Source organism: Mastigoproctus giganteus, chromosome 5 (assembly GCF_048544385.1).
Source record: "Mastigoproctus giganteus isolate SK-2022 chromosome 5, ASM4854438v1, whole genome shotgun sequence".
Taxonomy (NCBI): Eukaryota; Metazoa; Arthropoda; class Arachnida; order Uropygi; family Thelyphonidae; genus Mastigoproctus; species Mastigoproctus giganteus.
The window spans coordinates 179,647,830-179,675,164 of NC_143579.1; the positions used below are offsets into that span (position 1 = coordinate 179,647,830).

The 27,335-nt window shown below is 36.2% G+C and overlaps 1 protein-coding gene across 1 annotated transcript in view; it reads left to right on the forward strand.

Annotated features, from left to right (window-relative positions):
- Positions 1–27,335, forward strand: part of pelo (pelota mRNA surveillance and ribosome rescue factor) — a 220,382-nt gene that overhangs the window by 125,326 nt on the left and 67,721 nt on the right. Inside the window, exons 7-8 of the mRNA XM_090373555.1 lie at positions 5,278–5,318; positions 23,234–23,354. Coding sequence (XP_090229681.1) covers positions 5,278–5,318; positions 23,234–23,354 — 162 coding nt within the window. The remainder of the gene's footprint in view (positions 1–5,277; positions 5,319–23,233; positions 23,355–27,335) is intronic.

Consider the following 27,335-nt stretch of genomic DNA (forward strand, 5'->3'; position numbering starts at 1 on the left):
GATATCTACCAGTACCAAAGTATGCAGTTAAATATAGTCAGCATGTCTTATTATTGAAATATTCTAAGTAGTACAGAAAGGATCTTGATTATGATAGGATATGGTGCAGAAGGCAAGTGGGAATAACTGCATTATTTTACAAGAGAATCAACTGATGCATGAGTTGCAGGAAACAACTCAAGGCTCTAGTTTCTGTCAAACCTTAAGGGATTACTAAGCCTTTGAAAAACCAAAATTGATATATGAAACATGAGAAACATATCAAGAAGGAAAACTTTTCAAAATGTAATTGAGGAAATGACTGAAGCAAAAATACACATCCTAGGCAAAGTACTTTGAACAGAATAAAAGTAGAAAGGTATTGTATACTATCAGATAAAGTTAAAATAATGAATTACATATTACATTTGAATGATTTAATGATGCTCAACATCATTAGTGTTAATATTGATAATATTAACACTAATTAACACTTTTTTTTGCCAGCATGAGGCAAAAAAAAAATTAAAAAAAACTTCACTTGCATGTTGCTTTCAATAAAAATTCAATAAAAACACACAAAATCACCGTCTTACATTGCTCGGTTAGTTGACAAAGGCTACATACAGGAGCCGAAAGCTTCTATGTTATGTTCTTTATTTGTGCTAAATTTAATGTATGTTATCTCGTGAATATCTGTGCCTTGTGTCAGTTCCCATTTTATGTTTTACTGTGTGTACTCTCTTGCTTAGTAATAAAGTTCTTTTCACTTGGTCAGTGCAAGCAAGAAATTACTATGTATTTTTCTCTTGCACTTTTTTTTTTGTTATTTTTACCTTCTATTCCTCTCAATGTCCCTTTTTTTTTCTTTTTTCACTTTATTGTTCATGATCTGTATAGGTTTTGCATGTGTTGCCTTTGACTATTTTCTCTTTTTTCCATTTTTCTGCCTTGTTTTTCTATTCAACATTATATATACATGTATATGTAGTAAGCACTAGTTATAATGATCACTGGTTATTAAAATCAGCTGCTTTAGAGAATCAGATTTCAAAGAACTGATTCAAATCAATAAAATGCACTACACTTTCATTGTTTCTTAGAATCACATCTTCGATTATAAGAATAAATTTTGAACATCTCTGTGATATTTTTCTAAAGCATATTTCTGGAGGTCACAACAATAAAACAATTTGCAGTTTTCGGTTTATTGGGCCTTTTATTTATACAATCTGTTATAAATGGGTAGTTACTATAGCTGTAACAGAAAATGAAATTGTCCAGACTGTTACTGATAATTTTGCCAAGGAGAAGGGAAATAAAGATGAGTCCGAACTAATTCCAGTTACAAAACCCCAAAACCTCTCTCTCTCAGGCTTCTAGATTCCATTCAGAAGAAGGCAATTAGGTTAATTAATGACTCATCTGTAACAGAGTCTTTTCACTCTCCGTCTCATAGACGTTCTGTTTCTACTACATGCTTTTTCTACAGATACTTCGTGGGCACTGTTCTTCTAAATTTGCTTCTATAATTCCCGCTCTCTTTCAAAACAGTCGAAACACGTGCCACCACCAGCCAACATCCATTTACTGTCCAACTTCAAACTCACAGAACCAACTTTTCATCTTCCTCGTTTATTCGTTCAACTGCCGTTTTCTGGAACAACCTTCCTTCATACGTATTTCCTGAAAATTACAGTCTACAGAAGTTCAAGTCTAAATGTCAACAAATATCTTCTTTCGTCTTTTCAACCTCCAACCCATGCATGTACTAAGTACTATAGGTTCTAATACCTTTCGTGTTCGGTTTTTTCATAAAAAAAAAAAAAAAAAATTTGGTCTGAAAGCCTCAGACTATGGAAAATTCACTAATCAAACAAGTTAGTGCATAGCATCATTTTAGTTTGTAGTAAATCACCAAAGTATATCAATGTGTCCTCTTACCAAGAAAGGCTTAAGTTCTGCAAATTGCAGCAGATGGAGACTAGGCACCTGCGAGATGATCTGATTGAGATACATAAATTCATGTTAATATAAAAGATAAAGTTGCTATGTCGATGTACAATTGACATTCCAACTGCCATTCGAAGTATTTTAATCTGATGAAGGCTGCCACCCAGCCGAAAGCTAATTCATTTATCATAGTTTTAATGCTCTGTGTAACAAAAATAAAATAAATTATGAATCCAGAGCACGCAGGCGTGTTTTATTATGTACAATTGAGATGTGATATACTAACAGTAGTAAGTTCAAAGACACTTAAAGCTTATGCTTTGACAAGAGAACACCAGCCAGAGTACACAAAAGAATGGAAGGAAATTTATTGGAACAAGGTTACATGACTTACAATCTAGGACAGTTTAAGAGGTGATATGATGAGAATTAAAGGTACCTTTAATGTTCTTCATGTCAGCTGTGTCCTGAATGAGTCATGTAATCTTGTTCCCAGTAAGTTTCCTTTCTTTCCTGTACTTTGACTACTAATACACACCCTATCAGGATTTGGCTATATACAAAAACAAATCTTATTTCTCTTGTCTTTTTGTGGTCAGTTTCACTGCCAGCAGCCCATATCTATGTAGGTAAGTCTCTGAAGGTTTTAGCATTTTAATTAAATTAGATTTGGTTTTATGACATTGTAATATCTCCTTTACAAATATTAAGTGTTCACAAACCTATCCCATTATATCTAATTTTTAATAGGTCTTTACTTTTCAATTTTTACTTTTAATTTTACCAAAATGTATAGTGCTGGCTGAAGGCAAAATTCTACCTATCTGACCTGCTATCATCCTTCTTCAGTTTGAATTTATGCCCCCCCCCCCCCCCCCGGTGTATATTCTGAGCAAAAGGAAGGATTCCATCAGCATTTAAGCTTACTCAATCCATTGAAAGCTTTAAACATCTCAGTCAGATCTTCTCACAGGTGCCTGGTCTCCACATGCTGCAATTTCCAGAACCTTTCCTGGTAAGAGCATGCCCCCCTTTTTTTTCTCCCTCTCTAATCCTATTGCTCTTCTTTGTGCCCATTCCAACAGATCCACTTCTTCCACAAATGAGCCTTCAAGTCTGTATGACTTCAAGTTAAGTACGTTAATCAAGATGCAGCCTAACCATTGCTTTATACAACACGATAATCACCTCCTTATCCCAATCTGCAAAATTCTCGTATATCATTGATAAAACACCATGAGCTGCTCTGGCAGCTGGTCTGCACTGGAATTCATAAACTGACTGCAATTATTCTCAGGTGTTTCATGTGAATTGCATTAGCATTAGTAGGGCATAAGATACAAGAAAGCAAGCTTCTATAGCATCATATATCAGCAAAAAAAAATAAAAAAACACACCCTTCCCATCCATTCACTCCAAATGTTTGTCTAGTTCTGCCTTGAACTTATTTAAGTTGCTGACCTCCAATACAGCAGATGGAAGTTTGTTCCAACTATCAACCACCTGCTGGCTAAAGGCGAATTTTCGCACATCTGTTCTACAATTGTCTTTCCTCAATTTGAATTTATGTCCCCTCAGGTTAGTAACCTGAGCAAGAGAAAGAATCCCATTAGTATTGAGCTTGCTCAATCCATTCAAGGCCTTATACACCTCAGATCACCTCACAGGTGCCTAGTCTCCAGAAGCTGCAATTTGCAGAACTTAAACCTTTCTTGGTAACATCAACCCTTTGTTCTACTCACCAATCTCATTGCCCTTCTCAGCAGCTCTACATCATTTCCTAAAATGAGGCCTCCAGACCTGTATACAGTACTCCCATTATAAGAAATTTTGGATTTGTTGGCCCTCTTTGTCTGTATAGCTGTTCATTGCATTCATCACAATAATTTGGCCTCTAACATACTTCTACTATCATTTTTGAGGCTATTTGATCATTTCTAAATGCAATCTGCTGAGCACATTAATCAAAGTTATCATAAAGCATAGAAAAAGCACATTTTGACCCTTGTGTCATTAAATTTCCACTACCCAATTTATTGTCTTTATGTCAAAAGTTATGGCTTAAATTGGATGATTTCCTAAAAGATTTAGAAACTGGAGGTAGTGAAGTTTAGGGCAGTGAAGAACTAATATTAGTTGTTCACCTGATAAATTGAATAGGCCAAGAAGTTGAAAGTTTGCAAGAGGTTACATAAGTTGAATTAATAGCAAAATGACAAATTATTTTTAATTTCAGATTGATAGCTAAATTATAAATTGTCTTACAAAATGAATAGGATCAAGAAAGAAACACTTAAATGAATTTGATGAAACTTGAGGCCATTTTCATGCTTTAACCCATGTATTGAATGGGCTACATAAAATAACATTCCGGCTCACCAGATCCTGCTTCTATGTCAGCTGCACATAAAAGCAGGATCTGGATGTTTTAGAGAAAAGGTTAAGCAAAGTTAAAACACACAAAACTCTACAATCAATCTTTTAAAAATGAATACCATATTGTAATACATTGTGAATGAGAAATACTGTACATGTGTAAATTTATAAGTGTAAAATGTGTTCTCATGTTATAATCCTGCCAATCCAAATATTTCAGTGATTCAAACAGTAACGAACTAATTAGTTCAGATTGCTACAGTTGCACTATATAGACATGAAGTACTGTCAAGAGCTCTAAGAATGTATTGAAAACAGATTCCCTCTATGGCCATTGGAACCACATTTGTATTTCTTTATTATTCTCAACTGTGTATGCTATTCCTGCAGTTTTTACAGAATCTCTGTGGCATAATTAAATTGCTTTGCTTGAGCTCTGTTTTTGTCTATGGAAATGAGAATGGATCCTGCCACTTTACTCTGCAAATGAGTTGTGAAGAGTAAAGGGGTGGGTACAACAGGCATTTGATTCTTGGCTTGAAACTGTTTGGCAGTTTCTGTCCAAAAATCAATTTCAAGATTCCTACCAGATGATATGAATCTTGAAAACCACCTGTACATTTGTGTTTTTGATAAAGTATCTTCTCCAAAAGCTGTTTGTATGTTTATGAAACTGTCTCACTAAGTTTGAAATGAAATTTCAAATTTGTTCTTTTGAAAATTGCTTATTTTCAAAATTCTTTGTACACATTGGGCAGATCTTCATTAAATAAGTTTGTGTACATGACAAGTGCAGTATAGAATAGTGTATGATGAGGTGAGGCTAACTGTTGCCAAAGTGTATTGTCATTATACATTCCAAAAAATTCATTTATTTGTAGCATTGTTATAACAATTTTCCTCATATATGCATCTTACTCCTGTTCAGGTTTATTGATTTAGTTTTAATTTTTTTCCCCCCTTTATTAGTTGTCAAGTGTGTATTAATTGCCAGTCCTGGATTTGTTAAGGTAAGCATCAATTCCTTTATGTAAAGTAAAAAATTATAAATGTTGAAATTGTTTATACTGTTAAACAAAAGATATAGTTTTAGCAGTGATGAAAACTCATTTAAAATATCTTTTGCTAGTGAACATTTAATATTTCTGTTTTCTTTAGATGGCAATAACCACTGAATGGCTGTGGTGATGGTGGTGGGAGCACATTAGAAATAGCATTTTATTTCTCTAACATGAAGTAATATTAGTCAGTAATGCAGCATTAGAACAGCATGTAGTGCCAGCATTCATCTTCATACTTTGTTTTTATTACTTTTCTTTTTACTTCACTTGGCACCTGCTGTTGCAAATTGAGTGATAGTACTGCAGTTTAATAAGTATAGTGCAATGTTGCAATAATAGAATGAGAAATTTATAATTAAATAAGTAGAACAGTTATCAAAAGATGTAAAGGTGCACAGCCATATTTTTTTTTTTTTTTTTAAATAGTCCAATGTCATAAAGCTCAAAAGGAAAAGATATTTAAAAGAATTTTTGCTAATACAGTGGATTCCGGTTATTTGGGCCACCGGTTAATCAGGGCAGCCATTTATTTGGGACAAATCTTAAAAACCAGAACCCAATCGAGAAAATAGCCAGAGTTTACTTCGCTTAATTGGGACAAAATGCCATTTAATCGGGGCAGGAGACCACAGCACTGGAGATTACCCTACGATTGTCTCCAACCGTACCACGTAATTCGGTCAGATTTCTGGAGGTCACAACCATAAACAATAAAAACAATTAGCAGTCACCTGTTTATTGGGCTTTTCTGTTAGTGCAGTCTGTCATAAACAGATAGTAAACTCGATCTTATTGAATTTGTGATAATACCGACAGCTGGAATTCTGTGGGTTATTATGGTGAAATGTGTTTACACTTCCATGGAATCTTCAATCATATAAAAAAAATAATTTTCAGATTCTTCTCTTCATTCCTATTTTTAAAGCTTTGTAACTCGTTACTCGGTTCCCACTTGCACATATTGTGTTACTTGCAGTTTGTGTGTGCCGTGTTTTTTGTTATTGATTGATTATCTTTTTGCTGTTTTAAATTTTAAACCCCACCCACAAATGTCAGTGAACAGAAATGTCAACTAGTTTAGTTAGTATGTACATATTACAGTACGTATTAATTATTCCGATTATCACGTATAGTCTTCCGAATTTCACGTATCATTTAATTAGTAAGGTAATAAAGGGTAAATTTGTGCTTAATATATCTTTACTTTTATAGCCTGTGGATAATATTCCTCCTGTTTTCTCTAATTAGAATCGCTGTTTAATAGAATTAAATTTCAGTTCACAAACGTGATCACAATGACTGATGCTTACTGCACATCGTAAAGTGAACAGTACTTTACTATGGTGAGTTCGTCGTAAGGTGATTTGATTGTACAGTGAACTAATTGTAAAGGGGGGTACATTGTATTTTTAACTATTTATGTGAAACTTCGGATAATTGGGGCAGCCACTTAATCAGGCCAAAATTCACTAGTCCCGATGTGCCCCAAATAACTGGAATTGACTGTATATGTATTTTAATATTATTTTAATACATGTATGCTTATATTGATAATAGAGGTGCAAATGGCACTCTATTTTGTGAAATAATAATAAAAGCATCATCGTTTGACTATAATAGATAATAGTTCATTTTCCTCATTAGGTTTTCCAAAATTTTCTTTTTTGGTCGTCCCCTTCCTTTCTTTCCCAATATTTTTACTTCTGAGATATTCACTAAAAATTTGTCTTAGGGTGTGTCCTAAAAATTTAGATTGTCTTTTTGCCGCCGCTGTGAGTAGCTGCCGCTTTTCTTGCATCTCGTTCAAGACAGATTCGTTGGATCGTCACTCGGTCCAGCTAATTCTCAACATCCTTCTCCAGACCCACATCTCCAAGTCTCTTGATACCTTGCTTGCATAATGTCCAGGTTTCACTTCCATACAGCAGCACACTCCAAATGAATGACTTGGCAAGCTTTTTCCTGGTCTCCCTGTCAATGTGTCTGCTGGTCAGAATATTTTGCTTGTTACTGAAAGCTTGCTTGCTTGGCAAGGGTGATTCTTCTTCTCATCTCTGTAGCACACCGGTTGTCCTGGGTAATGAAATTCCCCAAATAGTAAAAGTGTTTCACTTGTTCCACTTTGTTGTTCCCCATTTCGATGTTTGTTTGCGGTTCATCATTCTTGGTGGCGACAAGTATTTTAGTCTTTTGTGCATTTATCTTTAGATGTGAATCTTGTAGCCTTAATGATAGCCTTTCCAACATCTTACACAGCTCTTGCACTGAGTCAGCTAATAATGCTATGTCATCCGTGAATCAGTTGTTCATTAATCTTGATACCCTTTGTTTCCTGCTTCATTTTTGTTATGGATTCCTCGATGAACATGTTGAAAAGGTATGGGGATAAAGAGCAACCCTTCCTCACACCTCTCCTGATCCTTGCTTCCTTTATGGTACCATTAATATCTATTTCGGTACGTTGTGTCTTGTACAAATGCAGGATAAGCCTTCTGTCTTTCCAGTTCAGGCCAAAGTTTTTCATGACTCTGAACAATTTCTTCCAATTTACGTTATCAAAGGCTTTTTGTATATCAACAAAAGCAATGTATGTTCTCCTATTCATTTCCATTCTTCTTTCAAGAATTGTTCTCATTTCTAGAAGCACCTCCCTTGTCTCTCATCCAGTTCTGAAGGCAAACTGATCTTGATCGATGACCTATTTCTATTCTTTTCTTTTATTGATCCTGTTCACTACATTCAAGATGATTTTGGATACATGGGACAGTAGTCCTGTAATTGGCAGTCATTAGCATTTCCTTTCTTTGGAAGAGTGATTGTTCTGCTTTTATTAACGTCATCTGGAATTTCACCACTTTCATAGATTTTTTGTATCGCTTGATAAAGCCTATCTTTCATGTCTCCTCCCACATTCTGGACATTATCTGGTCTTGCTGCTTTCTTGTTCCTTAATTGACGTAATGCTAACACAAATTCACTCCTTGTAGTTGGGCCTTTAGCATCCTCTTCCACCTTGTCTTCTGTTTCAATATAGTCGTTCTCATAAATTGTTTCTTCTCTACAGTAGAGTTCTTCTAGATATTCCTTGCAATGCTCACCAATTTCCTCTGGGTCCATCAGTAGGTTCCCTTCTTTGTCTTTAATCACCGTGCTCCTCGTTTTGGGATTGTATTGTAATGACTTAATCTTTCTATGCGCTTTGTCTATTCTTCCCTTTGTCAAGTCCTCGTCAATGTCTTCTGCCATTTTATTCATCCAGTCTTGTTTTGCTTCCCGACATTTGGTTGTAATTAGGTTCTTTGTGTATCGATAGTTCTCCTAACCTTCCTCTGTGGATATTTTCCTATTTTCCTATATTTGTTACGTCTTTGTATGAGTTCTAGTATTTCTTCTGTGATCCATGGTTTCCTTGGACGAAAGCTCCTACTTCCTAATGTCTCCTGTGTTACTTTTAATATACCTTGCTTTATCAAATCCCAGTTGATCTCTCCTGTTATGTTAGCTATGATTTCATTTGTTTTCTCTTCGTAGTTCCTCTTAGCTTGCTCATTGTAAGTTATCCAAATCCCAGCTAGTCCTATTTCGTTTGAATTTCTTAAATCTAAGATTGCACTTTGCCATCACTAGACAGTGGTCACTGTCAACTTCTGCTTCAGGATAACTATGGCTTGATTTAATCTGGTTGTGGTATCTTATCTTGACTAGTATGTAATCAATTTGATAGCGTTGTATATCACCTGGTGCTCTCCAGGTGTACCTTCTTCTCTGTGGTACTTCAAATAAGGTATTGGTTGTTACCATATCGTACTGTTCACAGAAGTTGAGCAGCCTGTCACCTCTGCTATTCCTGTTTCCCAGTCCAAACTTTCCTACTCTATCATATTGCGCTCCAACCATGGCATTGAAGTCTCCCATGATTACAACGTTGTCACCATCCTTTGTAAATTTCAAGAGATCCTCGATTTTCTCATACATCTCTTTTGTTTCCTGGTCCTCACTGTTAGATGTCAGGAAGTACACCTGGATAATTATTAGGTTTCTCGGTGATGTTTCTATTTTCACCATTAGTAGTCTGTCATCTACATGGTAGGTATTCATAACATTCTTTGCCCAGTTTTTCTGGATTAGGATACCAACTCCATTTTGTCCAGTTTCTGTACCTCTATTGTAGATCATTCTGTACTCATCGCTGAAGAAATCACCATTACCTTGCCATTGGGTTTCACAGAAGCCCAAGATGTCCATTTCCCTAACATGCATCACCCTTTTCACCTCTTCCAGCTTCCCCAGTCTCAGTAGAGTTCGTACATTCCACGTCCCAATTTTAATTTCCTGTTTGTTGCAAGGGTTTTGCTGGTTGACGACTTGAAAATCCTTGCTTGTTCTCCTGCCGGATTTTGGGATTTCCACCATATGATCAGTGAACGAAGTATGGTTTTGTGTCTTTTGCATGGTTGCTTGTCCTGGAAAAAATAATGCAATGGTTTCCCGTTGCCTTCTGCATGCTGTTTATAACTCAGCCAGGTATTTTAGTCAGCCACTCTTAACATGGAGAACAGACACTGTTTGTAGCCGCTCCTGACATAGAAGTAGACGCTACTGTTGTAGGGTTATACCGCCCTATACTTGGTCGCCATATCCCCAATTGTAAAAACAGGATGCACCATGAGAAGGTGGGGTTGGCATTTCAGTAGGAGAGACTGTGTTTTGCACATCACTGCTGCTTACATCCCATTGTTTTAACATTTGTAAGTAATGAATAATTTCTTTATTATTATAATTTGCTTAATTTTACAGGCTACGTTTTCATTTCTTTGGATAAATCGATCATTTGTTTAAACAAACTAATTAGCTAACTAATTTTATTGTTGAGAATGTAACCCCTGTTTTTAACATTGTCTATGGGAAATAAATTTCCACTTTATGAGTGCGCGCACTAGGAATGAATTAACTCGTAAAGTCGGGAACTGCCTGTACATTTCTATATCACATTCTATTCTATATCATATTACATATTCTATATCATATTCTGTTCTATATCATATTCTGTTCTATATCATATTCTGTTCTATATCATATTAAATATTTTATATCATAATATATTAATATAATACATTTGTTGGATATTCTTAACAAGTATTCTTAAATAATACTTGATTGCGTGACAGAGTCAAAAGAATCCTTAAAGAAAAAAACTTTTGTTTAACAAATCTGCAACATCTATTTGGAATAATAGCTTAGCCGTGCCTCAAGGAGAAGCCCTCTTGGCACTGTCCTTCACAGCCATATTCTTTCCTTTTCTTTCAAGTCACCCAAGCTTCAGCTGTTGTGCTTATATTTTCCTGGCTTTTCAATCCCTTGTGGCAATGTCAGCCTTTTCATTTCGTTGTGTAGGGCTCAACAACTGATTCACAATTTCCTGGATTATAATGAATTGTTTTTGGTTTGCGTGTCCTTTTTCCTACAAGTTAGAATACAATCTAAATTAATTCCCCCTGTAAACTGGATTAAAATTAGGAATACATCTGGATTTTAAACTTCTCGTTAGATTTACATGACCTGCAGAGTCTTTCTTCTTGAAATCTGCTGTTCATCCTATCATATTGGCTGAATATTACCTCATCAAAAAAAAAAAAAAAAAAAAAAACCAGCAGCAATTATACAATAAAAAGTGTACAGTCGCAATTGTACTGATTGTCACTGAAATTGCCCTATCTGGAAAGAAAATGGATGGGTTTACCTGAAAACCCCTTCCATTTGTATATATAACTGTGACATACATGGACATAAACAATGAATTGACTAGCACAGTAGAATGTCCAGTAAATTGAAATAAACTGAAATTCTAATAAATTGAGATTTAGTTTATTGCAAAGTACAAAGGGTACTAGGAAAGTTTTGCAATATGACGCAACAATGAATCACAGGAAGCTGCTTGTTGCTGCATGTTGAGACATGTTCATACGTGCATAGTAGCCGCAATATGACGCAACAATGAATCACAGGAAGCTGCTTGTTGCTGCATGTTGAGACATGTTCATACGTGCATAGTAGCCGCAGCGGCAAGTCGATGGGCTCAGTTATTCATTAGTAGTGAGAGTGTAAAGTGCTTGCGATGGCATCGTGGTCACGAAATGAGATAAGGACAGTTTTGCGGTATAATTTCGTGCGTGGTTTAACCATAGACCAGTGCTTAGAAGAAATGACTCTTGCACTAGATGATAATTGTCCACATCGTACAACGATATTCAGGTGGTATAGAGAATTCCAAAGGGGAAATTTCACTCTGGAGGATTCTGAGAGGCCAGGAAGGCCACGAACGTCAGTTACGGAGGAAAACGTTACTGCTGTGAGGAAAATGCTTGACGAAAACAGGCGAGTGACCTACCAACAGATAGAGGATACTTTGGGCCTAAATGCGCCAGCAATTCGTTCGATTCTGCAAGATCATTTGCACGTGAAGAAACTTTGTTCTCTCTGGGTGCCACATCAACTGACTGAAGAGCAGGTGACATGACGTGTGACTTGGTGCCGGGAGATGTTAAAAAAGTTTGATAAGGGACAATCTCGGTATGTGAACAACATCGTGACAGGTGACGAGACTTGGCTGTACTATTACGATCTGCCGACCAAGGCTCAAAACAAAGTTTGGGTCTTTGATGATGACGACACACCCGTAATTGTCAGAAAATCCCGATCTGTAAAGAAGAAAATGATAGCTGTATTTTTCAAATCGAGTGGAATTGTGGAACGTGTCGTTTTGGACACGCAGAAGACAGTCACAGCTAAGTGGTATACTGAACAATGCCTGCCTAAAGTCATTGGATCTATGAAGAACCTGCGGCCAAAGTCAAGATTGGACACCTGGTACCTCCATCACGATAATGCTCCAGCTCACCGCGCCAAAGCCTGCACCGAATATTTGACCACGACAGGACTGAAACTTCTCGAGCACCCTCCCTACAGTCCAGACCTTGCTCCCTGCGACTTTGCACTGTTCCCGCATGTGAAAATGAAGCTAAAAGGGAGGCGGTTTTCCAGTGATGAGGACCTTCTACGGGCTTGGGACGAGTGTGCTTTACTCCCTAGTGAAACTTGGCAGAACTGGTTTAAAGATTGGTTTCGGAGGATGGAGAGGTGTATTGAATGTAGAGGAAATTACTTTGAAAAAATTAAATAAACAAAGCTGTATTGCAAAACTTTCCTAGTACCCTTTGTGCAACAAACAGAAAATTCAAAAAAAAATTATAATTATGACATATGTGAACATAGACAATTAAGAAGCCATCTGATCAGTGCAGTAGAATGTTCAACACTGTCTGTTTTACTCTAACAAGAATATGAAAATGGTATAAAAATGTATGCAAACAGAATGATTAACAAATGACCAACTAAGAGCAAGCAATGTGTCTAATATGCATAAGGCAACATTATGTACAGCTAATGGACTTTAAAGATAAGATCATTGGATGGTCAACATGGAAAATTGCTGTTTTGATTCATGATACCCAGGGGTTGGACAACTGGGTATCATGGCAATAACAAGTTGGCAATAACAGGTACAGGAAGATTCTTGGGTACACTGTATATCAGTGGTCTCAAACTGGCGGCCCGCAGGCAGCATCCAGCCCCTGAAGCAGTTTTACATGGCCCGCGAATACATTTCAATTATGTATTTGTTGTAAATACAGTGCTTATAATTTTAGAGACATGGAGATATGGACTGAGCTTATGTGCGCAACTGCTATTGAAGGAAAAAGAGATGGAATGAATAGGTTGGGGATTTGTCTTTGTCACTGTATGCTTGTATGCCAGGCCACATGACTGGGGTAAGGTGGGAGAACTTACCACGTCGGTACAATCAGTAAATTTAGTTCGCCAGCCGACAGTTGGTGGCGCTTCAGTATTCTGGTGTTTCCGATTTTTTTTCTATTGAGTTGGTACTTCTGATATATATTTTTCTTGAGTCAGTCACTAGTTGGTTAGCTGGATGCACAGTTCATATTGCTATATAGATGGAGACAAACTAACGTACGGCCCGTCAGCTGCTTTCAGATCGTGCATTCGGCCTGCATGCAATTTGAGTTTGAGACCACTGCTGTATATGATATCAAAATAATTTTGATATCATATACTTGGATTTCAGGAACGCTTTTGATACTGTTGTGCATGGAAGACTACTGTACAAATTGGAGCAGTATGGTATTAAAGGCAAGTTGATAGGATGGATAAAAGGGTGGTTGGGTGGGAGAAGACAGAAAAAGGCGGTAATCAATGGGGCTGCTTTTCTTGGACTAATGTTATTAGTGGGGTCTCTCAAGGTTCGGTGTTGGTCCCACTGTTTTGTATATTTATCAATGATATTGATGAAGGTATATCAGGCTTATATCCAAGTTTGCAGGTGATACAAAGATTGGCAGGGTTGTTGATGACAGTAATGGCAGTGTGCTACTGCAACAGGATCTCGAAAAGTTGGGCAGATGGGCTATTACACTTAGGGTGGTAGAAAATGAAAAAGATCTGAGAGTAATTGTGTTGTGAGATACGAAGTTTTCTGAGCAGTGAAGACAGGCTGCCAGAGCAGGTCATGGGGTATTGTCAATGATATACAGGAATTTTGCTAGTAGGGTAAAGGAGGTAATTATCCCATTGTATAAGGCAGTGGTCAGTCCATGGATTGAGTACTGCATACAGGTCTGTAGGCCTCATTTTAGGAAGGATGTAGAGTTGCCTGAGTGAGTACAGAGAAGGGCAACTAGTTTGGTGAGGGGAACAAAGTGTTCTCTTACCAAGAAAGGCTTAAGTTCCGAAAATTGCAGCGTTTGGAGACTAGGCACCTGCTAGGTGATCTGATTGTGGTGTATAAGACCTTGAATGGGTTGAGCAGGCTCAATTCTGATGGGATTTTTCCTCTTGCTCAGATTTCAAACCTGAGGGGTCATAAATTCAAATTGAGGAAAGACAGTTGTAGAATAGATGTGCTGTAATTTGCTTTTAGTCAGCGGATAGTTGATTGTCTGAACAAACTTCCATCTGTCATGGAAGTTGATAGCTTAAATTGAAGGAGGGCAAACTTTTAGAGGGAATGGATGTGTGAAATGTTGAGCATGAGGATTGATGGTGTGCCAACTGGTGACATAAGATGTTACATTCCACCAAATTTTCAACATTGCAATGTCATCCCTGTCTGTGCCTGTACTGGGAAGCACAGTTAGCAGACAGTTTTGAGAAGTAGGTCTGCATTCTTTTGTTTGTTGCCTCATCTGCCTCTGTGCCATTCTAGTCAACAGCATTTGCAAATGCTGTGAAATCTCACTTGACCACAGCATTTGCAGTGGTCAAGTGAGAGAGCTGTTTGGAGACAAGAATTGCATTGTATTGCCTTTAAGTGTGTGTGGCCAGTCTAACCTATATAAGGGAAGAGAGTGGCACGACAGGACAACCCCCTGATGAGTATGTAGCCACCACTTCTCTGTCTCTGCTAATCTTGCTCCTTGACACAAGCACAGACAGGAATGGCTTTACAATGTTGGAAATATGGCAAGTTGTGAAATATCTGTTTCCAGTCACTAGTTGCGTGAAGTAAAAATCAAAATCTCTGCAAAAGGAAAAGGTATTTAAAATATTGTTTGCTAATATTTATATATATTTTAATATATGTTTATATTAATAATAAAGGAATTACAGTAAACCCCCGCTATTCGCGGTATCTGTATTCGTGGTTTCGCGTATTCGCGATCGCCGATTTAATATAAAATGAAACCTAAAAAATGTGAATTTTAAAGCGCCGTGAATATTTTCCGCCATAAAAAAACATGGGCGTGGCTAAAATTATCTTTCCCGGTCAAAACAGCGCTCAGTGGGTGAGGGGAGAGGGGTGACAAAATCGCGAGCGTGAATGTTTCTCGCTAATCCTTGTTCAATATGTGTTATGCGCTTGTTATGGAAGGTTTCGTCGTTTGCTTTTAATTTATATGCTTATAAATTGAATAAATTTATCAATTTATAAATTGATATGCTTACAAAAGTGATAAATCTACCCGTTTTGCAGTGTAAAACAGACTTTTTCGAGTGTGTTAACGGAAGAAAGTGACTTTATTGTGGACAAGTTCTTTCTAACCCGTACAAAAATATGGCTACGAATAACAAGGGAAATGTGAAAGGATCAAACATTAGCAAATAAAATTGAGTTATTAGACAAAATTTTTAATGGTGAAAGTGTCTCCTCAGTGGCAAAACATTATAAAATCAATGAGTCAATGGTACGATCAATCAAGAAATCGGAAGAAAAAATCCACCGTAGTGTCCGTGAAAACGCGCTAATTGCTTCAAAAATTTGCTCTGTAACTCGTGATGTTAAATTAGAAAATATGGAAAAAGCTTTAAATCTGTGGATAGAAGACTGAACTCAAAATAAAATTCCGTTAAATTCACTCATCATTCGTGAAAACGGAAAACTCCTTATCAACGCTTTAGCGAAACTGGTGATAGCACTGGCGGGATAGGTTTTTTAGCTAGCAAAGACGCTGGTTTGAAAGATTTGTTTGAAATTTCTAATAAATGTTACATTTAATATGAAATTGTTTCTTATTTTCATTTCGATGCCATATGCTTGCATTTCACTATGTACTGTCTATGTATATAGTCATATTATGAAGGTACATATAATACATTGACAAAATTTTAGACTAGTTTTTCTTATATATTTCATACTTTGGAACGGAACCCCTTTATTACTATGGGAGCCATAACTCAGTATTCGCATTTTCGGTATTCGCGGCATTTCTCAGGAACGTAACCCCCGCGAATAGCGGGGGTTTACTGTATACAAATGGCAGTCTGCTTTATGCAATAATAATGAATGAGTCATCATTGTTTGACTGTCATAAGATTATGTACTGAATTGTAATGCAAGCATATTAACTTGCAGGCTGTGTATGTGCAAAAAAATGTAATTTGTATAAAAGTTATGGTATGAAAAAAAAAAATCTGATTTAAAATATAAGGTGATGGGTGATCCATTGATCCTCCCATATTGATGTTCTTCTGATGCCACCATTGTTGTGGCAACATGTCCTAGTACTACTTGCTCTACTGTGTCTCACCTCAAGTATTGTAGATATATTGCATCACTGGTTTATTCCTATGAAGCTTTATATGGACCTAATGATAGAGATTTGAACAGGAATTCACAATTGAGGAAATCTGCTTCACTAAACAGGCCTGAGGTTGTTGCTTTAACTTCATCATGTGCTGGGCCTTCATCTTAGTGGATGTTGGTAAGAAACATATTACTTCCTATGGCAAGTAATATGTTTCTTAAGTGCATTGCTAAGAGTGCATTTGCACTGTTACAGTCACTCTGGTTTCTGTTACAGTTGGTCTTCATGTTAGAGCTCAACAACTGAGGTTAGATGTTGGTATGAATCTGTTTCTTCATACCAACATCTAACCTCATCAACATCTGTTCTTGCTAAGTACAGTAATACATGGCTGCATTGCCAACATCTGGTTGGGACTACCTTCACCAAGGAGGGGAGAGTGCCTGCTTGCCACCAGTGAAACCCAAATCAGAATCAAAACTGCAGTGATAGACCTATCAGTGATGTACTGAGATTGTGCTGCATCAGAGGCTCATATCAAGAATTTTTTATCCCAAAATTAAACTCAGTATAAGTAAAATGACATACACTTTAAATAAATAGCAGCACCTCTTCATTGTAACAGTACTGAAATTGATCTACTGAGTAGCAAAGTTTGCTCATTTCTCTATACAAAAGTGACTGTGCCCTGCTAATGTTTTATGAAACATTATACAAGTATGAAATGAGGGTTTCATCACAAATTTACTTCCCCTCCTCCCCAGTACCATCTTGTATTTCACATATTGTAAGTATATCTTATCAGTGGGTTGTGCAGGTATTCATGGTGATTACTTACCCACTGATGAGACCATGAGAAAGGGTAAAATTTGCAGTAGTAGATTCAGTCTTGAAATAATCATTTTCTGAGTTGGTTTGTAGAGTGTGGTTGTCTTTTCCTTTCAATGGCCCACTGTACTCTTCTACTATCACTCATCTTTCCCCTCTGTTCTTCAGAGGGGAAAGATGAGTGATAGTAGAAGCTTGGGAGCAATTTCAACCTGCCTAGCAGTTGAAATTGCTCCCAGTGGGTGTTATCAGTGAAAATTATATACATTTAAACATCAGATATTTTTTTAAGTTTTATAGGTATTTCATAAATATATATTTTCTTTTGTTGATCTGTTAATTGATTTGTTATGGATTCATTAATTGTCTAATGGTTAGAATTTAATTACTTTATGGTTAGAATGTCGACAACATTCTAACCATCTGGCCACATGAATTAGAAGAATTAAAGAACCTTCATAATTATCTAAATACCTTACATCCACACTTAAAATGAAAAAAGAAAAAGACAACAGTATACCATTCCTGGGTTTCTTTTTAAAGAAATATTATAATCTCTCCTAATAGAAATATACAGGAAACCAACAGGCACTGGTGCTATTATAAAGTTCAATTCTAATCACCCCATGAACACAAAATTAGACATCCGGAAAGTTTTGTTCTTAGGGCTTTCCAGCTATTTAGAGATTGAGCACTCAAAAAAAAAAAAAAAAAAAATCAACTGAATTTCCAAATATTTAGAAACAGTGGTTATCCAAAAAAAACTCATAATGAAAACAATTAACAGAACAAAAGAGATTTCAACACACTCAACTAACAAAGAACCAGAAAACTAGTAGTAATGGAGGCATGTGATGCAAGAAAGTAAGCGTATGAGCTTATGTAAAAAAAAAAAAAAAAAAACAATTTCGCACATCCCATTCCCTCTAAAACTTTGTCCAGTTCCTCCTTGAATTTATTTAAGCTATCAACTTCCACTGCTTTCTTGCATCACATGCCACTACTACTACTACTACTACAACAACAACAGATGGAAGTTTGTTCCAGCAATTAACCACCCACTGGCTAAAGACAAATTTCCGCAAATCTATTCTACAACTGCCTTTCTTCAGTTTGAATTTACTCCCCCCCCCCAGGTTCGTAATCTGAGCAACAGAAGAATCCCATCAGAATTTTGTGTGCTCAACCCATTCAGGCTTTATACACCTCGCAGGTGCCTAGTCTCCAGCTGCTGCAATTTGCAGAACTTAAGCCTTTCTTTTTAAAAGGACCCCTTCATTCCCCTCGCCAAACTAGTTGCCCTTCTCTGTACTCGCTCAAGCAACTCTACATCCTTCCTAAAATGTGGCCTCCAGACCTATACAAAGGATAATCACCTCCTTTTCCCTAATAACAAAATTCCTGTATATCATTAACAATACCCCATGACCTGCTCTGGCTATCTGTCTGCATTGCTCAGAAAACTTCATATCTGACTGCACAATTACTCCCAGATCTTTTTCATTATCTACCACCGTAAGTGTAGTATCACATAATTGGTACGTTTCTCTGGGGTTATTTCTACCCATATGCAGTGCTTTGCATTTGTCAATGCTAAACTTCAGTTGCCACTTCTCACCCCATCTGCCCAAATTTTCTGGATCCTGTTGTAGTAGCACACTGCCATTACTGTCATTAAAAACCCTACCAACCTTTGTATCATCTGCAAACTTGGACATTAAGCTTGATATACCTTCATCAATATCATTGGTAAATATACAACAGTGGGCCCAACACTGAACCCTGGGGGGACTCCACTAATAACATTAGTCCACAAAGAGCAGTGTCCATTGATTACCACTCTGTCTTCTCCCATTCAACTACCCTTTTATCCATTGTAGCAACTTGCCCTTAATATACCATACTGCTACAATTTGTACAGTAGTTTTCCATGTGCAACAGTGTAAAAAAAAAACCACATTATAGCATCTGATCAAATTTGTCAGGCAAGATTTTCCCTTAAGAAATCCATGCTGTGTCTGAATTATTACTGTAGTCTTATCTAGATGATCCTGCTTTGGATCTTTAACCAGTGAATCCATTATTTTCCCTGGAATGGAAGTTAAACTAACTGGTCTGTAATTACTGGTGTCACCCTTAGATCCCCTTTGTGAATTGGGGATACATTTGCACATCTCCAGTCAGTGGGGACTTCCCATCCACCCCATGTGCCTTTCTTATGTTCATCTTCAACAATTTCTCCTCCATTTTCCTTTCAGTTATTACAGAATCATTAAGTACCCTGTTACAGTTTGATAAACTTCTGTCTTTTTCCTCCCTTAATAACTCGTCATGTGTGAATGTAGATGCAAAATACTCATTCAGATTATCAGCTGTCTGAACTTCTTTACCCTCCTCTGTTCCCCCACATTAGTGAACAGGTCAAAAACATAGCCAAAAAATATGGGTTGTATACCAGATTTACAAGCATTAACACCATTAAAAATATGATAAACCCCCACTAACTTCACTGCTGATGAAGACCCTTTCTACTGTGGACACCTTGTGTATAATTTTCAATGTAAAGACTGCCAAAAATCATATATTGGGCAAATAGGTAGAAGATTATTCAAAAGAACTAAAGAACATGATTATGACATAGATCATGGCCTAATAACAAAATCAAATCCTTCATTCCACACCTAGTGCATGGATCACCAATGGGATTTCAAGAACATCTTTAAGAAATCTACAATTATCGAATTGAACATCTTTGTTATAACTACTGACAGGTACAGGAAGTGCAGACTACAAGTAATCCTTCATTACTGGCATAACCAACAATATTAACAAAGGCATGTAGATACACATTAACCCTTTGAATATTTTCAAAAGTAGCTAATGAGCAGATAAAAAGCAAAATTAAAAACAAAAATAGAAACAATAATACAAGTAATACTTGATTTATGCAAATTTGACTTTACATCAATTTTTTGCCAGCTGGTGCAAACTGAAAAAAAAATATGGAAATTTATTTTGCATCTGTAGGGATAAATGGAGGAATTGTGAAAATATCGTAATATGAACCCAATAACACATTGGGCGTTTTTTTTCCCTCCTCTTCTAATTCGTTCCAAGTCATTGGAAGTTGAAATTTTCACCATATTACTAAGCTGTAATCTCTTTAAAAGGTCATATTTATAATGGCAATTGCACTACTCTTTCATCGTTATCATATGATCCCATTATAAGAATCAACTTTCAACGCCTTTGTGATATTTTTCTAAAGCACATTTCTGAAGGTTACAACCATAAAACAATAAAAACAATTTGCACTTTCCAGTTTATTGGGCTTTTCTGTTAGTGTATCTAATTATAAACGGGTAGTAAACTCGATCATATTGCATTTGTGATAATACCGATAACTGAAATTGTGTGCATTTTTACGTTATTATGGTGAAATGTGTTCCCCTTCACTGAAATCTTCAATCATATAAAAAACAAATTCTTCAGAAACTACTCTTCATTCCTATTTACATATTATAATGATGAAAGGAAAGCGACCAATGGAAAGTGCAAGTGGTGATAATGCCAGGAAACGAAACAAAATTGATTTAGAAATGAAGATGAAATGATTAAGAAGTACAAAGCAATATAAAGTTTGTCATCTATTGCAAGGGAATAGGTCTCGCTGCTTCAACAGTGAATATTATTTTAAAAGACAGTGCGTGTATAAAATAACATGCCAAAGAATCAATGTACTTAAGATCAGCAGTGATCACAAAACAGTGTTCAGGTGCTATATTGAAGATGGAGCAGCTGTTAATAATATGGATGGAAAATCAGATTCATAAGCAAGTGCCCCTGAGTCCAATGGCCATTCAAGCAAAAGCAAGAATTATTTATGAAGATATAAAGGATAAGTACGGCAAACCCCAACACAAGTTCGTGGCAAGCAACGGGTGATTTAATAGGTTCGAGCATGGCGCCTCCGTAGCCAGGTGGGAAGGAGCAGCAGTACGTAGCACACGCTTCTTGATTAGCCCGGGGTTCGAGCCCGTCACCACCAAATACGGAGGATGCGGAAAGGTCAGGGAATGACCACCGCATATCCCGGAGCAATATGGCCTTAGTTGCTAATGCTCCTATAAACCAAATAACAACAAGAACAATAGGGTTCGAGCATCGTGCTGGTTTCCGCAACATTAAAGTATGTGGTGAAGTCACCAGTGCCGATTCTGCATCTGTGGAAAAATTATTGATGAACGCAACTATTCAATGCAGCAAATTTTTAACGTTGACGAGACTTCTCTGTACTGGAAAAAAATGCCGGATCGAAAATATACATTGCCAAAGAGGAAAATACAATGCCAGGTTTCAAGGCATCAAAAGATAGGGCCATGCTCTTGCTTGGGGCTAATGCAGTGGAAGATTACAGATTAAAGCCACTGCTTGTGTACCATTCCGGAAATCCTTGTGCATTTAAGGGCATCAATAAAGCCACCCTACCTGTGCATTTCTGATTGAACCAGAGAGCACTGATAACAATATCCCTTTGGTTTAAATGCAGCTTCATTCCTGGGGGTGAAAAATATTGTAAAGACAACGACTTTCCTTTCAAGATTTTGCTTCTATTAGATAATGCCGATTTAATTACAATGCAATCTTAAACGTTAATAAGGTGGCAGAAATTACTAAAATTTGTTTAAATGGCGCATGGAAGAAAATATGCCCACTGCACATAAAAGACTTCGAAGGATTTGAAAAAGATGAATCATATGAACATATGATTCATCATATAAATTTACAGATAAGATTGTAAAAGTTGCAGAGCTACTTCAGTTGGAGGTTGATGCCAAAGACGTGGAGGAGTTAATAGAAGAAGAAGAGAAGGAATTATCTAGCGAAGAACTTACTGACTGCAAGCAGCGATAGTGAAAGAAGAAAATGCTGACAGAGCTCAAGATGAACCAAATGAGTAGCCGAGATGCTTCATCACCAGAGAAATGGCAATGGCATTTCAAGAAATTGCATCAACAATGGCAAGGTTTTAGAAGATGGATCCGGACAGCTGACAATTCTTAAAAGTTAACGGAGGAGTGAGAGGTATGCTTGCTTGCTACAAAGAAATCTACAATGAAAAGAAAAAAGCCACTGTCGAGTCATCCATTAATATGTTCTTTTGTAAGGTTGAGTGGCCAACTCCTTCTAAATCTCCACAGCCTCAACCTCTGCAGTGTTGGCCAAGCTGCATGAAGAGCACAGTAAAATTCATTATAAGTACAACTTCTTGGTGTTTATTTGCATGAACATTTTAAAATTGTGTGAAAGCATGTTTTCCAAAAATGATTTATATGCAAGACAGTATTACTGCATGGAGAGTTTAGCTAAAATGCTACAGTATCAGCAAGATTAGTCTCCAAGAGACATCCTCAGAAGTAGCAAATATCCCATCACCACTCTTCCTGTTGTGAATCACTTTGTGCTGGAAGTGTGATTCACAGGAAAAGGATGCAAATGTGTACATAATTGGGTCATTTTATGAAGATGTTGCATCCTTCTTCCTGTCACATCCAACTTTCAGTATTCAAAAAGCTTCTGCATATGGAATCAACCACATGGATTTGGAGGGTCCTTCAAAAGAGCAAATTGCATCCCTATCAATTGTTTTTACCACAAAGTTTGCATGAAGGTGGTGAGACAAAATGCTTGGAGTTTTGATAATTTCTGTTAATTACTTGGGATACAGTGTGCTACTTTTTCAATTGCAAAAGTGTTTAAGTTAATGATATACCTTGTTTCATATCATTCTATTTATGAATAAACAATTAGTATAAAACCATTTTATTTATTTTTATTTAATGAATATATTCTGTTATTAATCATAATATTCTCCATATAATGGATTTCTTAATTGCTAATAATTTATTTCTTAATTTTGCTTTCTTAAAATAGGAACAGTTTTATGAATACATGTTTCAACAAGCAGTGAAATTAGATCTCAAAATTCTTTTAGAAAATAAAAGCAAGTTTACCTTAGTACATTCTTCTTCAGGCTTCAAGCATTCTCTGAAAGGTAAAACAATAATGTCCTCAGTAATAGTTTTTTTATTATAAATAGTGTTTTTTGTATTACAAGAGTTATAAAATTATTCTTCTGATTATTTGATTAATAAATTTTGCAACAAATTTATTAAAAACACCCAAGAACATTTTGTTTTATATTCTATAATTCTACTGCCGTATGTTGATGCTCACAAAAGCTACCAGTATGGAAGGTACAAGCCCATTCCACAAAATGTTTGGGCATGCCACTGAGTGGCATGAAACAAGTTAGGTAATGTATGCATTGCTTTACACTTCAGGCATGTTTAATTATCAAACAGGATTTATATAAAATTTCATCAATCTGTCAGCTGAAAGTCGGGTGGGTTATAAGCAGGTGAATTTTACAGTACTGCAGTATCAATATGGAATAATGCTAACTGCCTTCTGTAGCAGCAACTTATAAAAATAGACAAACTTTGTCAATTCATGCAAACTTTGCATTATGCCTTTAGCAGTTTGCCATTCTAAATGCAGTTCATTCTTGAAAAGAATGTCACATGCTGTTGTTTACCACAATTTATAATTGAATGTATTGTGACTGGCAGATATTGCTGGCTTCCCTCTCCCTTCTGAGAAGAAAATGTTTAGTTTTGGAAGTGCATGCAATTACATTTCATTGTATTTTTTTATTACATCTCTAATTGAGGTAAGACAGGAGAAATAACATCCAACATCTATAGAAATTCTTAGATAACTAATATTGTTTATAAAAACTTAATCATCTTAACCACAAAACTTAATATGTATAAAAAGATTTAATTCATCTTAATCATAAAACTTAATCTATATACTGCAGAAGCGAATATAATAACTCAGTGGTCCACACTTTGGGAACCATTGCAGTAGCTGGTTCCACTCTTTAAAGTATTATGAAGTTTGCTTTTTCTAGTGTCTATTTATGAAGTTAGTACTTTGCTTTCCCCACCTCTGCTTGTGCAAAATGTGATTACACTAATTGTGAAGTTAATATAAACTTTGCTTTCCCATCCTTCTTTTTGGGGATGTGATCATAATTTGGTTATATCTGAAACTACAGTATAACCAGGCACATCATATTGAGGTTGCATTGTATGTGTAGTTTTGGTCGAGCAGATTGCAAGAGAAGAAACTGGAACTACTCTGTTGGAAACAGAGTAGTTTCCAGTGTGTTCTCCCTGTTCAGGCACAATTAAGTATTGCTAGTGATCTCTTACAGATAATTTCAGAACCCCAAACTTGGGCAAAACATGGAACTCAGAAATGTAGCTACTTATCAGCTTAGATATTAGAATTGATTAATTAAAAAAAAAAAAAAAAATATATATATATAGTAATCCCTCGATTTAGTATTGGTAATAGCCAAATGGTGCAAGAAAGCCTAAGGCGTATGCTGCACTAGACAGAAAAAAAAAAAATAATAAAAAAATTAAATAAAATTAATAATTAATAAATAATAAAAGAAAAGGAAATAGACAACCTATGCATTTCCCTCCTCTCATAGGGAACTTATTCTAGTAATTTATAACTAGCTGGCTAAAATAAAACATCCTGCAATCCAGTTTAAACATCTCTCCCTTAAACTTGAATATATCACCCCTAGTTCTAGAATAATTTATAACCGTAAAAATTTCATCATCGTTCATTTTACTTTTGCCTCTCAGAGCATTTAACACCAAGTCTCCTCTAACGTGCCTAGTTTCCAAGCTTTGCAATCCACATATTCAAAGTCTTTCCTCATATGGACACCCCTTTGCCAATCTCTCCAGGTGAGTTACCCATCTTTGAACCCTTTCAAGACACTCGGTGTCTTATTTTAGGTGCAGTCTCCATACTTGAACACAGTATTCCAAGTGTGGTCTAACAATAGCCTTATATAATGGGATTATGATGTTCTTGTCTCTACTAGCAAATGTTCAATAAATCAATAGAACACCATGGGCCTTCCTTGCAACCTATCTACAATGCTCAGAGAACTTCATATCTGACTGTATTGTAACTCCCAAGTCTCTTTCTTCCACTACTGACTTTAGTTCAACTCCACAAAGTGTACAAGTTATTTTGAGGTTACTGTTCCCCAGGTGTAAGACTTTTCGCTTTGCTGTATTAAAGCAAAGCTGCAACTTTTGTCACCATCCCTAAAGTCTATCTTGGTCACTCTGAAGAAACTCTGCTTGGCGCTGATCATTAACTATTCTACCAATCTTTACATCATCTGCAAATTAACAAATCATGCCCTCTATCCCTTTATTGATGGTATCTATATATAAAAGACTATTTCAGAAAATAGTGCTTTTTCATGTGCACACTTTTTGCTTTCTGCAAGATGTGGCTAACTGCTATTGCATCATGCTACAACAAAGTGATTGTCAGGTCTGTCTCAAAGACCATGCCTAGGCACGTCACTCTTAAATTAAGCTGCATATACCAGCCTGATGACTCATTACCTGATAGCATTTAGTAGCATTATGACATCACACAATGACAGTTTGGCTGTTGTTAATTGTGGGGTTTAGTTTTTAATGTTTTTAATTTTAGAATTCTACATGTCTCAAGGCAACGATTCAATTTTTTCAAAAATTTCTTCAGCTATTAGCAATGTTGTTCATAATGGCAGTAATAGAAAAGAGAAAGATTGTATCAGAAAGGCTGAGAAGAAAATAAAAGATCTTGAAGAGTATGAAGCAGCACGTAAAAATACTGATACCAAAGAAAACAAAGCGATCATAATAAGTTAAAGGCTTCACAATTAAGAAAGGAAAGATATGAAAAGAGCAGAGAAAATGAATCACAAATTGTTGATAGGTCTACTAAACTCCAATTGTTGATAAAAAAGAAAAAAATCATAAAAAACGATAGTGGTAAAAGACAAAAATGATTAAATAGTGATTCCTGAAAATACTCACAGTTCAGGAAATTTAATACGTCACGTTTTTTGGAAGTATCAAAACTCCTTTGGAAGAAAAGTTTCAATGTGCAATTTTAGCCGCAACATATAATACTGTTCGCTGAATGAAAAAATTCTATCCGAAATTAAGATTCCAGGAGAATTGTAATTAATTTATTCATCAGACCAAATTAAGCCAGATAGTTGAAATGCTGAAGAATGCAACTCTGTAACACCCGAAACACTATATTCTCTGGAGCCTTCAGATTTATCTCCGCATAAATTATTATTAAAGGTAAACACATTCGTTATGATTTCAAGAAACTTAGATATAAAAAATGGCTACATGTAGTGGAAATAAGGAAGAAATGTTTGATCTGTGAGCACGTCACAGGTGACAGAGCTGAATCGAAAGCATATAATCCACAGATTCATATGTATTCAAACGAAGGGGAATATAACTTCATTTTTCAGTGATCACAGTTTCCTGTGAAATTGGCTTTTAGTATGGTCTGTAGTCGAGCGGTCAGGAGTGAGAGTGCAGTAGCACACGCTCTTTGAGTAGACCGGGGTTCAAGCCCCTGACTGCTGAATACGGTTGATCTGCCAACCTGCACTGGACCAGCGTGGCAGATTCTGGTCCATTTCCCTTAGCAAGAATTGTTGAGGAGGCTTCCATCCTGCAGTGGGTTGATAATGGCTGCACTTTACCTTTTTATGACAATAAACAAAAGTCAAGGTCAAACATTATCTAAAGTCGGTGTTGACTTAACATCACCGTGTTTTTTGCATTTATGTTGCATTAAGTAAAGTGAAGGCAGCTAAAAATTTCTTTGTATTAACAGAAAACGAATCAAAAAACAAAAAAAAAAATAAATAAATAAAAATTGGACGAGAAATGTTTATAATCAAATACAGTATATAAATGATGGTTTATTGTTATTAATTTGTTTTTAGATAATAATATAATATAATTTTTGTACATTTTTTGATTATTAGAAGGGGTGTGTGGGGGGTTTACCCCACTAAAAAAAATAAAATATAAAAACGTATAATTCAGGTTCATGTGACAAGTCAGAGGGAGCA